Source organism: Ambystoma mexicanum, chromosome 1q, assembly GCF_040938575.1.
Source record: "Ambystoma mexicanum isolate Mex_15411 chromosome 1q, UKY_AmexF1_1, whole genome shotgun sequence".
In the NCBI taxonomy this organism is placed as follows: Eukaryota; Metazoa; Chordata; class Amphibia; order Caudata; family Ambystomatidae; genus Ambystoma; species Ambystoma mexicanum.
The window spans coordinates 514,094,973-514,109,413 of NC_090922.1; the positions used below are offsets into that span (position 1 = coordinate 514,094,973).

General features: G+C 45.3%; 1 protein-coding gene across 6 annotated transcripts in view; it reads left to right on the forward strand.

The window, feature by feature from the left end:
- LOC138530346 (guanylate-binding protein 1-like) overlaps nucleotides 1-14,441 on the forward strand; it is a 112,387-nt gene that overhangs the window by 42,631 nt on the left and 55,315 nt on the right. For all 6 annotated transcript variants that reach the window (XM_069640901.1, XM_069640904.1, XM_069640902.1 and 3 more), the window contains 3 exons: nucleotides 1,386-1,628; nucleotides 1,815-2,092; nucleotides 6,125-6,337. In XM_069640901.1, coding sequence (XP_069497002.1) covers nucleotides 1,386-1,628; nucleotides 1,815-2,092; nucleotides 6,125-6,337 — 734 coding nt within the window. The remainder of the gene's footprint in view (nucleotides 1-1,385; nucleotides 1,629-1,814; nucleotides 2,093-6,124; nucleotides 6,338-14,441) is intronic.

Sequence of the window (14,441 nt, forward strand, 5' to 3'; positions counted from 1 at the left end):
CTCTCTGTGGATTACCCTGCATTCCTGTTGAGGCTCTCCCTTTGTCTTCCTATATTAACTCTCACAGTTTTGGGTGTTCATGCAGACTGGACTAAACAAGGCAGGACAGATCTGCCCCCCACAGCCCCCCCAATATGATCTGGTTCTCTCTGCCAGATTCTCTGCCACAATTCGAATTCGGTTGCAAATATTAAAGCAGATAGTGGGGTGACCATGCATTTTAAGCGATCGTTACTCTGCTACGATACACAAAATATAGTATAGTGTATGTTTCTTGACCTTGATTCGAGCTTCTGCTTTGTTCCTGTATGTGGTCATGGCTTTCCTCGGTCGGTGACTGCAATATACTTTATCCCATGTGCAATTCACATGTGCTCTGATTAAAAACACACCGCTGGCACTCGAAACACCTGTGTTTATGCTGTGGGTATTATCATGTTAAAACTCTTATTTGTCTGTCTTTTGTATCGCTTGCATCCGAAATTGCACAGATGAACTGGGTGTCTGTCTTGAGCCACCTCGCCAATTTTCACATTACACATTAGACTCAATCATGTTTGTGTGTGCAATATACACAAAGATATAATGGATCTGGTTGACATAAAAACACTAGCAACAGAATTTAACATGTGTACAGAGCGCGTGTAAGATCATCACTCACTACAAATAAATTGACAGTTCTTTTTTTATCAGTGGTTTGTGTCTGTAGCAAAGTCCCCAAGATGTTCCATTTCCCCCCAGATTTTATGTGTCTCCTACGCCCCTGCTTGAACCAGCATAGGACAAGGTTGCTGATCCCAATGCGCCAATATAGGGTGTTCGTAAGCGCCTCGTGGTCTACTGTGTCAAAAGCGGCTGAGAGGTTGAGTAGATCCAGGAGGCAGGGGTGGCCGTCAGAAAGGATGTTGGGGGCGTCGTCAACCACATGTATGGTTGCTGTCTCTGTGTTGCATCTGGGTATGAACTCAGATTGATAGGTTTGGAGGAGATTGTTGGTGTCGATGTGTTGCTGCAGTTGTGCGGCTACTGCTTTCTCGAAGAAAGGGTAGATGGGTGATCGGGAGATAGTTACCTATGTTGCCATGATCCAGGGTGGGTTTCTTTAGTAGAGGGAGGATTTGTCACCGCATTTTCTCTTGTTTTATAAAATTGGACCTGTCGTGAGTGCAGCTTCTAGTAGACATTCTGTTCTCGCTCCTGGACCAGTCATGATTGCCGAATGTTAATAACGTCTCTAAACTACCTTCAGTGGCAATGCCATTTGGACACATCTGTGGCTGAAGTTCATTAATACGTTCTGTGCTGATTCCCTTAGACCTAGGCTTGCTATTTCCTTTCCATACCCACCATTTCTCACCATCAACACTTCTTTTTTGTTGCTCTAGGTGTCAGTAAGAAAGTCATGGAATATAACCTCCCCCGCCAGTGTATACAGAACTTCTTCCCAGCACGAAACTGCTTCGTCTTTGTCCGTCCAGCTTCCGGGAAAGAGCTCAACGAAATAGAATCGCTCCCTGACAGTGCACTGGATCCTCAGTTCATTCAGCAAACTCACAAGTTCTGTGACCATGTCTTTCAGACGGCTGAGGTAAAGAAGGTGAAAGGTGGTCATCGGATCACTGGGAGGAGTAAGTCTGCTAAAGGAGAGAAGCATCGTATAAACTAAAATACTACTTGACAGTTGAATGGCCAAACAATTGCATTGAGCCTTCACTCTGTAAAGTTGTCTTTTGAGCATGGGGGAGTGGTACAGTTACTTTTGTGGTATTGTGAAGTTCTCACACCTAATTCATTTGTTGTTAATTCCTTCTTAGTGTTCAGCACCTTGGTCAAGAGCTACGTGGACACAATCATGAGTGGGGCTGTGCCATGCCTGGAGAATGCAGTGCTTTCGATGGCCACAATTGAGAACGAGGCAGCTGTCAAGGAAGCCTTAGGGCATTACATGACCCAATTGAACGAGCTGGTCAAGTTCCCGGTAGAGGTTCGAGAGCTCTCCGACCTGCATGGGAAGTGTGAAGGTGAAGCACTAAAGATCTTCATGGATCGCTCCTTCAAGGATGAAGATGGCCATTACCAAAAGAGGCTAATGGTGATGTCATCAGCTGATCTATTGTATTAATCGTTCAATTATTTGTTCTGTTTCTTAACAATTTCTTAATTTAAACAGGCTAATCAAGGACACGTGTGGGTAACAATCCACCAGATGCAAGTATTATGGCTGCAATAGCATTTTTGAGAGACAAAATATACTTTACAATGTCCTATTCAGCTGCTGATGTGAGTTGGAGTCTTCACACTGCAGTCCCAATATAAAGTTCAAATGATGTTGCTGTCTGGTTGCAGTGCAATGCATCTCAAGCCTTTTGACATGACCTTCCCGCTTCACTAGTGTTTGGTAAACAATCTTCTGTAGCCAGAAAATAGTAGGGAAAGCGCCAGTGAACTTGAACCACCACCCCAAGCAGAATCGGACAACATCTAGCAAAGTTATGAGAAGACCACCAGCTAACAAAGACTAGAAGAACTTGTGGGCGGGTCTGGCAAAGGTGATGGTGATGCCCCCTTCCACTAATGTTCCCCTTATTGCTTGAGTTTATTTAACTGGTTATAAATTAAGAGCTTACAGAATACCTTCAGCTCCTTCGGTGGGAAATAATTGTATTGTGTTAAAAAGCATTGGTGTATTAAGCCTAAAGTTGGTTTTTGAAGATCTTAAGTTTCTGATTGATTGTTAAAGAGAAATGCTCTGAAGGTCCAAATCCCAGCCACATTACAGTCCATTTCCAATCTTCCTTTACCACCTTCTTTCTGCAGTCATATCTGGATTCCAAAAACAACTTGGGATTTTCCCAGTTTGTTTTTTGTCACTGGACTGTGGAAATAAGATGGCCCGGCTGCCTACTACGAGTTATCTTTTCAGTTTCTTAGGTAGGAAACACTGCATCTCCTGGTTCTTTTGGACCAATCGGTGGCCCTCAACGAACAATAAAACTGATCTTTTTGTGGTGAATTGTTCTCGGGCATATCATGCCTGGATTCAATAATGTCTGTATGCTAGACCGTTTCCAATCACCTTTGTAAACTTTGTGACTGCCAGCAAATCCTTCATATGTGGTGCCCCTGAGTCTCCAAACATTTATCAATAGTATTTTGTATCTAGATACAGCCTTTACACGACCTTAGGATGGCTTCTTGTTGTGCTGTGTCATGCAGAAGGCATTGATTGACAAACAGGCCAGATCAGGGAATTGGGTTATTACTAAAAGTGCACAGAATTTGTAAAAATAAACAAATGGTGATTTGTCAGGATGGATCATAACCTTCGCGGGGTAGTGCTGTGGGAAAATCTTTCTGAAGAAGTTGTCTCTTGTGAAAGTAAAATGTGCAAACAAATGTTCTGCCAGTGCTCCATAAGTCAAGGGCCTGGATGTGCCCCAGCAAATCCACACAATATTTGTGAGCTCACAGTCCCAGATTCTAAGTGTTTTTCCACACTTTTGTCTGCTATTCTTGATGTGTCGCTTCTTGAATTCTCAGTCTAGCGTTTAAGGGTTCCTGCACCCTGTTTCCTATAATTCTCAGACTCTTTTCTCCTTGGTCCTTAGTGCCATACTTGGAGCTTATTTTCAAGTTCTATAATTAGGATCCTCAGAGGCTGACCTTGTTCGATGGATTGGAGCCAGAGGATGGGATGAGGCTGCACTAAGGCCGGAACAGGGTTCCCACCTGGTTCCCCATTACCTCCTCTTTGTCAGGGTTCGGCTCCACCAGCCACCTGGTCCAAGCCCTCTCTTCCCTGGTGTCGCGCCTCAAGTTTCACTCCCACAAAGCTTTTTTTCTTCATTAGCTACCTTTTTATGGGAAGCTCTTTTTGTTTTCAAGCCTACTATTTTATCCTCGCCAAAATTAATCTTTACACCTCTTGTGTACTACCTTCTCCCCAAGTTCACTAGTCTTCCTTTCTAACTCTTCACTAACTTCTTCAATGAGGTTATCCAAAATGTCCCTCTTATTTCTTTCCGACAGTCTTCCCTTCCATTTCCAGATGTTTCTCTACTCCTTCACCTCATTCAACGCTTTCTCTACCCACTCTGCTTTACTTTATTTCCTGTCCTTTCCTTGTCCAGCTCTCATCTCTATATTCTCACACCAGCTGTCTGTGCTCCTCCCTAACCTCTTCACCCCTTTGAGCACATCCCCTAGAACAATACAGGCTTTCAAATTCCCTGTTTTTGCTTTCTCCTTCACGCTTAAACCAAGTCCGATTCTGCAGTTCCCTGCTGTCCCTTTCTTCTTCATCCCTTTGGGTACCTCCTCACCTCCACACCTCTGGTACTTCCTTCTCCTATCCCTCTCGGTCAGTCTCTCCCCCACCCCTCGACCTTTTCCTACACAGCCTTCTGCGTTTTGGTCCTTCTAGTCCACTGGGTCTCTTGATTTCCCACTTTCATCATCCTTCTGGGTCCTCCCCTCCCTACAGCCTCCTGTCTCCTTCTTACCCCAGCCTTCTGGGTTTCTCCTCCACCCTTTCACCCCAGCTCTCCCCATGCTCCATGGGCTCTGCTCCAGTCTCCTTCCTCCAGCTCCTTCTCTAGCATCTGCCCTTCCTTTCTCCTCCTGCCGTCATCACCTACTAACTATGCCTTCGAGGTTTAATAGGGCGTTGGCCCCTCATTCAGCCACCCTCATTGGAATGGGGATAATGTGTGCTAGTTTTGCACAAGGGACCTGAGAATCGTAGTTCTCTGGGATCTATGTTAAAACACTGAATTCAAAAAGCTAGAATTACAAAATTGTAAAGCCCACTTTTGTAATTTGAGCTTTTTGGATTTTGGTTGTTTGTCCCCCGCTGGGCATCGAATGTATGTGGGGGACACCCTGTTTGGTATTATGGTATTCGATCTTTTATTCCAGGCCGAATGCACACTAATTGTGCATTCTACCTTTGTTTACCTTTATTTTGGGGTAAACCCGTTCTCTAGGCCTAAATGGATCTAGACCGCAGCTTTAAGAACCACATCTGCCGTATTGCAATCCCCAACTCCTGCATGTTCTTTAAATCGATTCCACAGCAGCTTCAGCACCTGCACAATGGGAGACTGGTTAACCAGCGTTGCCAGCCCCATGGAAACGCTGCTCCTAGATTTTCTTAAACGCGCCATATAAGTGAGCATTAATCTCTGAGGATGTTTTTCTGCGACCCCACTATCCACTAACTTGGACAAACAGAGCACTTCGTCACAGCCAATGATAGCCTGCTGTACCTTCGACTTTTGGTCCAACACACAACCTGGCCCACACCAAACCCTTCATTGATAACCTAGGCCAACAAAATAAAACCAGTAAATTGTGCATAGATAATTAAAAAACATAGTTTTAAACCACATGGGGAACATATTCGCTGTGACAAAGGTGCAGGACTGCACTAATGGTTAAAAAGCTAGTTATACTTAAATCTTTTGTAATTTTATTAATTTTCGTGGACTCCTTCCCAGCTTCTTTTCACTTACTTTTTAATGTTTTTCAAGTATTTTATTTCAGACAATGGCTTGCATGCCACAATACTGCTCTATCTCAAGCGGACTCATCGTCAGTAATATACCATCTCCCACTGAATGATTGATGATCTTTAGAATTTTCAGACTCCTACTGGTCTAATCCATGGTCTCAAAATATCAGACTTCTTTAACCATCATCCAGCTAGAGTGGTTGCCGGACCACAAGTGAAGGACAGTGTTGGCACTTTCCTTGATTGATTGGTGACAGGGTACATGAGAGAACCTGTCTACTGTTACTGTCCACTTAGGCCTCCTTGTTCCTTGGGTAATTCATTACTGACTCGATGATGCCCAGATAACCCATTGGAATCCATTGTTTGACATTTTTGAAGCACATACGCTGTCCTTATTGAGAGGGGTCTCTTGAAAATGTGTTTATTCTAGTCAAGGTTGAGATTTTAGCTGGCAGGCACATGGAGCTTTAGGTGATTGCAGTTCACAAGACCTCTAATTAAACTTGATGACTTTTGTGAAACATTCTCTGTGCTGTTCTATTCCATATGATCTTAAAGATGTGTTTTTTAGGAAAACTTGCCTGACTTTTGTTTATATCTTTTGTGCAGGAGGAAGTGGCTAAATATTACAGCGTTCTGGTACAGAAGAACGAAGAGGTTTCTTTAGAGAAGTGCCGTTTGCTGCTCCGTGAACTCTCTGCCACCCTTGAAGAGAATTTGAGAGAGGGTGTCTATGCCCAGCCTGGCGGGTATGATAAATATGTTCAGGAGCGCGGCAGAGTGGTGAATCTGTTTCAGTCGAAACCGAACAAAGGTGTTAAGGTGAGCTGAGCTCTGGGGGCGTACATACCATAAGTCTTTCAGTGAAAGAAAAAGCACAGGCAAGGGAACATTGGCCGTTTGTAGAACTTCATCTCTAAGCGGAGAAACCATTGAAAGAGTAATTACATTTTGAAATCTGGAAAGGGCTGAGCTTCAATGAGCTAGTATCAGCTCTTTACTTGTAAACTGCCAAAAGTGTCATGGGATGAGTGGATAGGCTCACCAGCCCAGAAAGAGTTCCTTGACCAATAAACCTCCATTGAATGTCCGTCCCGTTCTACTTCCTCTTAATCAGCCCATTTGATATCTGATCAATGACATGTCAATTTGAATGTGAGTAAATACACATTTTCTTTGGAATTGCTGATTGTCAGCTCTTCCCAACAGGAAGCCTCTTTCCTTAATGGACAGAGGAAAGCCCCTTTTACTAGTCACGCTAATCCACTCTAGTTCCTTGGGGACATTAGCTATTGCATTCTTCTCCACATATTCACCACTTATATTAGCATGGACGGCCAAGCTTTAAACTGTTTTAAATCCTTCTTAATGCATTTGGAATATGTCATTTAACCCCCTTTTTTCTTTCGATGTCCTTAAAAACTACCAAAATGGTGGATGGTGGAGATTGTCTAGAAGTATGACCTCTTTTATGCTTAATCTTTTCGAATGCACTAAAACCTGACAGTGCCTTAAGCACATCGAAAGGTGGTTGGATTACTTTACACACTTGTCGCGGTGGGATGGTTCTAATCACACTTTGCAGGAGACCGGTTTAGGCGGGCACAGTGAAACACTCTTCTGACTTATTAGTACTTCCACCTGTTACCTATCTTCAGCGTTCCCTGCTTACCCGAGGGGCCCAGATCACCCTGGTTGTGCCACACTAGGGTGAGGACTGGGTCAGTAAAGGCAATAGGTGAAGGGATACAGAAAACCCCCATAAAGAAACAATAGGTTAAGCTAAATGCACAACATAAGGAAAGGCGCACAAACGAATGCTGGTGTTTGGTCGTTTAGTGATCAGACATGGTATATATGGATTGAAGCAGTCCCAGAACGCCAGTAGAATTTTATTTAAAAAAGGGAGTAAACACATTGCCTGCTATGAACAGTTCTTTAGCCTAAGCAACAGTATCTAAAAAAAAAAAGTTAGAATGGTCCTCCAATAAAATATATGGTCCTTAAAAAGTAAATCTGTATAATTGAAAAATATTTACAAGAGTCCTTACTTGGAAGACAGACTGGCCAGTGCTGCTGTAAGGTGCACTTGGTTCCAGATGTCCTCTTAAAAGTACTCCTGGGTTTCTAGGTGTACTTTTAGAGCAGCAGCAGTCCTGAAGTCCTTTGTTGCTGGGCTGCATATGCTGCACCGATGAACAAAACTGTGGCACCACTCCTGGCAATGGGACTGGTCTGTGGTGGTGAGGCACAGTGAATGGTGCCCTCATGGCCGCGGGCCACCACAAATTCAATGCAGGGTCAGCCAAGTGTTCATATTGGATGGCGCTGAGCGGAGCACCGGCTTGGCCCTCTTTTGTGAGGGTCGGGCTATCTCTATCTGTCCCAATGGTGCCCAGCTCACACGCTTTTGAATTCCAGTAATGTTTTTATTTGAAGGGTCCCCCGCGGCACACGTACAGGGGTACCCTTAAACTCAAGGTGCAGACCAGGGTGAATTCAGGCTGTACCATCATGAAACAAAATGTGCTTTATATGCCCCTAATGGGGGCATTGGGCTACACACTGACCACTTCAACTTCATACTTAACAACACAACATTAACCTTGCTGGAACTATGAGCAAGCTCACATCTGTAGCTGTATTATTCACTCTTCCATCCTTAAAGCCTGCCTCTAACCAGACCTTGCAGCTTTGTGATTTATCAGATATTGGACTATTCCCTCCTCATAGAACACATTTCCGAGTGTCCCTTCCAAACTACGTTGGCCCTGGTACCTCAAATCTGCACTCAGCACCTCTAGTTCCACACGGCCTCCATCTCTATCCCACTAACAACCCTACCCCACTCTTTTGTTGCAGGTCCATGCGCAACAAGTCACCGAAATAGCTCATGACATTACATTATTCTGAGGACAGTGTGCCCTAGATTTTTTCCTGTATTCCTGAACTGTCCACCTTGATCCTAAAACCATTGAAATTCTGCCACCTGCAGGCCCTGTTGATGACTTCTGTCTGGTGATTCTTCTGAGATGGTTGTCTGCAACCTACAGCGGTCCAGATGTTTTGGACTACAAATCCCATGATGCTACCCCATTTACTGCTGGTTAGGAATGATACAAATATTATTCAAAATCATCTCTAAAGCCAAAAGTTCCATTCCTCTCTTGCATCAGCTTTGTGAGATGCTTTTTCTTTATTGGCTCTCATATGAAATGTAAGTAACCCATTAATTATGCCTAAATTATGAAAACATTTAATTGGGTCTTTTTCATTGTTTAAGTCCCATTCAAAGGTTACTTATGTGCATCTCATTTGGGTTTACATATGTGGGTCTTCAATTATGGCGGTTTCACGATGGTTGTGGTGCAGTGCTTTAGAAATCCTAACTGGCAACATTTTTGTGGAGGGAGGTGTTTTTTACTTTGCGTCACAACCAAAACGTCCCTTTAAGAAGTTTTTTCACTGAATTTAAATGATTGTTTTGAAGGGAAATGTGGCCATAAGGTTCCTTTTTAACCACCGTTTTTTCATTAAAGAGGGAAACATCATGTTATTTTAATGATAGACATTGGGCACTATATTTAATTTGCCTACCCTTCTTTAGTCGATGCCCGCAGGGTCCAGCATTTTTGACGCATACTGAGGCAGGCACTGGCAGATGAATCACTGCATGCTAGCCTGATGGTACCTGCCTTTTAAGGGCCAAGGCTAGGACATTGGGGGTCATTACGAGTGTGGCGGTAAGGGGTTAGCGGCGCCGGAGGTGCCGGAGCCATCAACCCCTTACCGCCTCATTACGAGTCTGCTCGCGGGAACCCGCTAAGGACGCCTGGTTTTACCAGGCACCCTTAGCAGGTTCCGCAAGCAAACCAGGGGGCTAACAACGGGCCAGTTGTTAACGGCCCGTTGTTAGCACCCTCCCCATTCCCATTGAGCCCTTTGGGGGCTCGAATGGGAATGGGGATGGGATCCTTGAATGAGGAAATACCGGGCCCTCCAAGGTCAGAATGGCCCGGTAGTTCCTCATTCAAGGGACCCGGTACCCGGTAAGGGGGTAGCAATGCCGCTAATAGCGGCATGGTTACCTCCTAACTCGTAATGACCCCCATTGTCTCGAAGGGAATGGCGGCAGTAAATTAAAAAGACCTAAGCTGAGGCCCATTACGGACCAGTTACAACCCTCAAGTAGCAGTCTGTTATCTGCATGCAGGAGAGTGCGACCTCTGCAACTGCTGCCTCGAGATCTTAGTCATCCAAGCAATACTGCAGTTCCATAACTACATAACTACCACTGACAACATGTTCTGCTCCCAGAACATTAGTAGATTTGTCACTGACCCACAATCGAATCGGTTACCCGAGTAGACATTTTGCCTCCGTTGCCACATGTTGCCTTGTGCATAAGCTCCAACACTCAAGGAGCTATTATCTAGATGGGTGCGGGATGCAGCCTAAACTGTTTATTCAAGATGTTGTAGATCCAATAATGCACACATTACACTTTAATATTTTCCCCTGCACTATGGGAAAAGCTCTGATAGATACCCTCACTTAGCAGTAACTTCTCAAAATGTGGCAATTCATTCATAATTTTTTCGAAGCATCCAATACTATTAGGTCTCCTTTTTCTCTTTTCTTTCGGATTTTGTTGTGTGTTCACTTAGAACGTTTAGTTCACCTTAGACTGAGGTGAGAGCATCAGCACCACCTCCATGAAACTGTGGCTCTTTGCTATTATCACATGGTAAGAGCATATGTTGAGTCCATCGCAAACCTTAACAAAACTCCCAACCCATATCAACCTTTATACTATCTACCTGCTATGTCCTTGACTGTCAAATCGGTTGCTTTGCATCAGAATCTTACTCTTACTCACTACGGGTCCTTTCCTTCGAAGTTCACATTCTGGGAATAAATGCTCCCTGGGAACACTTCAAGTGCAGCCTGGTAGTAGTTCCGAGGCCATACATGGCATGTGAGATGCATGTATTTTGAAAGGGGCCAGCTCCTGAGAACTGTGATATGGTTTGGGTTTCTAAGTTCTGGATCAGCCCCTTAATCTATCATCTGAAGGACGGGCAACTCTCACTCCACTGCTCCGTTCCATAGCAGTAAGTGATACTATATATCTGTCCAACCGTCCTTCAATGCATTAAATACTTCCAGTAGGCAGCAAACCACCATCAATGCATTGGGATTATTGGAGTGATATCTATATTTAGTTGTATATATCATGACCCACTAGAATATTGTGAGTATGGCAGGATTAATTGTAGATGTATAGCTTGTCAAGTAAGAAAGAAGACTTGACCGACTTGCATTTTTTATGTTTTGCCAGGCAAGAATTACATTTTTGGGGATTTTGTTGTCCCTTTTAGGGCACCCCTCAACTTAATTGCTTTTTTCCCCTTTGGTTTTTAGGATCTCCGACCGTATTTGTGGTCAGAGGGACTGTTACTGAAGTCCCTCAGCCACTGCAGCCCTTTTTTAGCATATGGTTCTATGGTAGCCGATATGTCACTTAGGACTGGAGTACTTTTTAAGCTCCACATTTTGGTCAGGGTGTGAATACATCACCCTACATTAGTTTTAGACAGTAGGCTGGTGGTAGCTGTAATTTAGTTTTAGCTTCACCAGGGGAGCACACCAATGCACTGAATAGGTAGCCTAATGTACATTATTGGTAGTCACTGTGGGAGTACTAACATGTTTTAAGTCCTGTTCCTGGCCATTTTGTTTTTGGGCCATCTGTTTATCTTGGAAAACCACGAGAAATGCCTAGAATTGCTATTGCAGAAGCATAGGTTCCCAATGAGCCGAGCCCTACATCCTCTATTGTGGTGTGGCCTGGTTTAGACCAACCCCTAAACCCAGACAGGCCATTACATATCCGATGTTGCTTCACGTTAATTTTTGTTTTTTATGGACAACCTCATTGGATGGCCAGCAAAACCTTTGTTTAGGTGCCCTGGTTTTATGGTTGGTTTAGGCAATCCCATGGTGGTATGAGTTATGTAGGGGAGACTGTGACCATGCCTCAGTTCTGTCTGGTTTATGCTAGAATTCAGTTGAACTCTGCAAGTTGTGATGAATACTGCAGAGCCATCACCGGATCCCAGCCTAGAGTCTCCTGCCATTTGGCCTGGGGAAGGCAGCCGCTAGCTGATCCTAACCTTGTGGGTGGTATTAGTTGGGAGGATCACATGGGAGGATCATATGGGAGGAGAAGTCCATCCAGGGAATGTGATGGCTCCATCAGGAGCGACGCAGTATTCATCCTCTTTTGAGGATGAGGTATCCATAATGCCTGAATACTTAATGGCAAGTTGTAAGAGTAGGACCTCCCTTCTCGGACTCAATGAAGGTGTCAAGCATGAAACCCCTCTTTCTAATCATGGACATGAGATAATATTTCTGAGGCTTGTTTAATCTGCTTAGATCACATGCTGTGCATAGGCCGACATCTAGTGGAAGCTACAGAGTATTAGTTTGTTTTTCGAAACTCGAAAATGGGCGTCAAACTAGGGCGTGCCAGTAATACTATCCTTAGTGTGACGTCCACTGTACCCATGATACCTCACGTGTAGGACCCTCAAATATTTTTTTTCTGCCATACTGGTCAGAAGCATAGTTGCGGAGTTCCCTGGCTTTCAGGCATTTTGTCATAATTCATCTAAAATTCCCCGTTCTTTAAGTCCCACGTCGAGATTCCAAAGATCGACGCCGGTCTGAAGAACGAACAGCTGTCGAGGCTGCACGACGGATTTGGGCCTCGGAAGGCCACCTGCCTCGGCGTGGGCCTCGGAAGGCCTCTGGCCTCGGCCCTGCAAGTAGGGAGGGTGGGGGGTGGACACACACAGACACACTCGCACTCGTTTATTTCCTACATATACTCGCCCGCTGCCATAAAGTAACATATGGAGAGTGCTCCATTTAAATTCTGCCCCAAGTGCAACCGTAAGTTTCCTTGGGTAGATAAGCATAACACTTGTAATCTCTGTCTGCCTAGGGATCACCCCGAAGATAATTGCAGAGTGTGTAAGCTCTTTAAAGCTAAAACACTAAAGGACTGCTCCACTAAACGTTGGGCCCATTACACCAGGCAGCTCGAGGCCCTGGAGGCGGTGGGTTCCTTCAGTGATGGCAGCAACGCCGACGTTTCGGACGGCGAGGGCACAGGGTCGTCGAAAGATACCCAAGCGCAAGTCCCCGGCCTCGGAGGATTGTCCGGCGGAACAGTTATGGGCACTACACCCGGCGACACGAGCGCTACCCACACTACAGCACCTAAGCATACTAACCCCAGCCGAGACTCAACACGCGTGTGGGGTCATCAGAAGAAAGAAGCACAAAGAGAGCAGTCCACAGAAACTTTGTCCTCTGGGCATTCCAGTTCGAGATCGCTGCACGACACAAGGCAACCCTACACGATTTCCAAAGGTGCCTCGCCCCCCAAAGTTACGGAGGTATGGTCGTCGGAAGACAATTCCGACCTCTACCCACAAGCAGCACGCTTAAAGTCCGCTTCGGCAGTCCTTTCCATGTCTGCCTTCGAGTCTCGACGCACACCCTCGAAAGCTACAGAACCTAGGCAAACCACCCCCAAATCTCGGCACCATGCGTCGAAAGATTCAGAGAAGGCCAAAAGCTCAGGGAAACATGCCTCTACTCATGGGGAGAAAAAGCAGAAGAAGTCATCAGAGAAGACATCTGTACCCCAGGTCCAGAAGGACAACATACATCTTCGGATAAAGATAAATCGAAGACCCCTGACCCTGTCACTAGGCCCAAAGTTGTCTCTCCCACTCCACACGATATGGGAAAAGAAGAAGAACCTCAGCAAGAGGTGTTCATTCCTAGTTCCAGGGAATGGAGCTCTGTTGACATCGACAGGGTGATGAGAAGAATGTCTTTTATAGCTAAATTCTATGAGAAAAACCCTGACTATTTTCTGAGCTATCAGAATACCCCGGACACCTGTCATGATGCCTACCCCCGGGCATCCGGATCGAGTCCATCAGCCCCGGGAGCAGGCATCCAGATACTTATTAAAACCCCAACAGCTGTTTGGATTCAGTCCTGGCGCCTTAGGCGCCAGGCTCATAGACTTTACTTACCTTATGCAGACCATGCTGCTAATGAGTCCAAGCCAACGTAAGGCCTGGATGGGACTATTTTATTACAGGGACTATTTTTCACTCGAGTGTGGTTCTGGGGAACCTTTTACCTGGGACTACTTTGCAGGCTATTTAAACCACGCCCGAACAGCAGCCCATGCTTCGCGTTTTTCTGCATCCAGCAGCGTAACGCTCACTGTGTCTGCAAGTCAGCATCCAGTCTTCTGCCACGCCCGCCTCGAATCCGGAGCTCCTAGACAAAAGGAAAAGAAAGAAGAAGAGGTTAGATCACGGACATTATTTGATTCCGGACCCAGCACATCTCCGAGCCTGGAAAGGACATTATTTCAGCACGCGTTGCTTCACCAGCAGTAGCGCCACGTTATACTCACCAGCCCGCCGCATCTTTCGACTCCGCGCTGCCTCCATTTTCTTCGTTGAAACCCAGCACCTGGGGGGGAAAACAAAAGGAATAACAAGGTGAGCCGAGAAAACCGACAAAGACAATCTCTTGCCACCAAAGGCTTACCTGCTTTACCACCGGAGGTATTCTCCTTTAATTCGCCGCATCTTCCTATGCCGCACCTATAAAGGGAGAGAAAAACAGCAAGTTAAACTCATGCAACTTTTACCAGACAGTGCTTGGTAATACAGACTCTTTCCTGAACGCCATCAGCTGCCTCCAGGCAATATTCTTTTGGACCCAGCTGCAACCTAACGAGGGAATGGAACAAGAGTGAACATGGGACATAATGAACTCTTTGAACTTTATAGACACTGGAGTCAATATTCCTCCGGAACTCCTC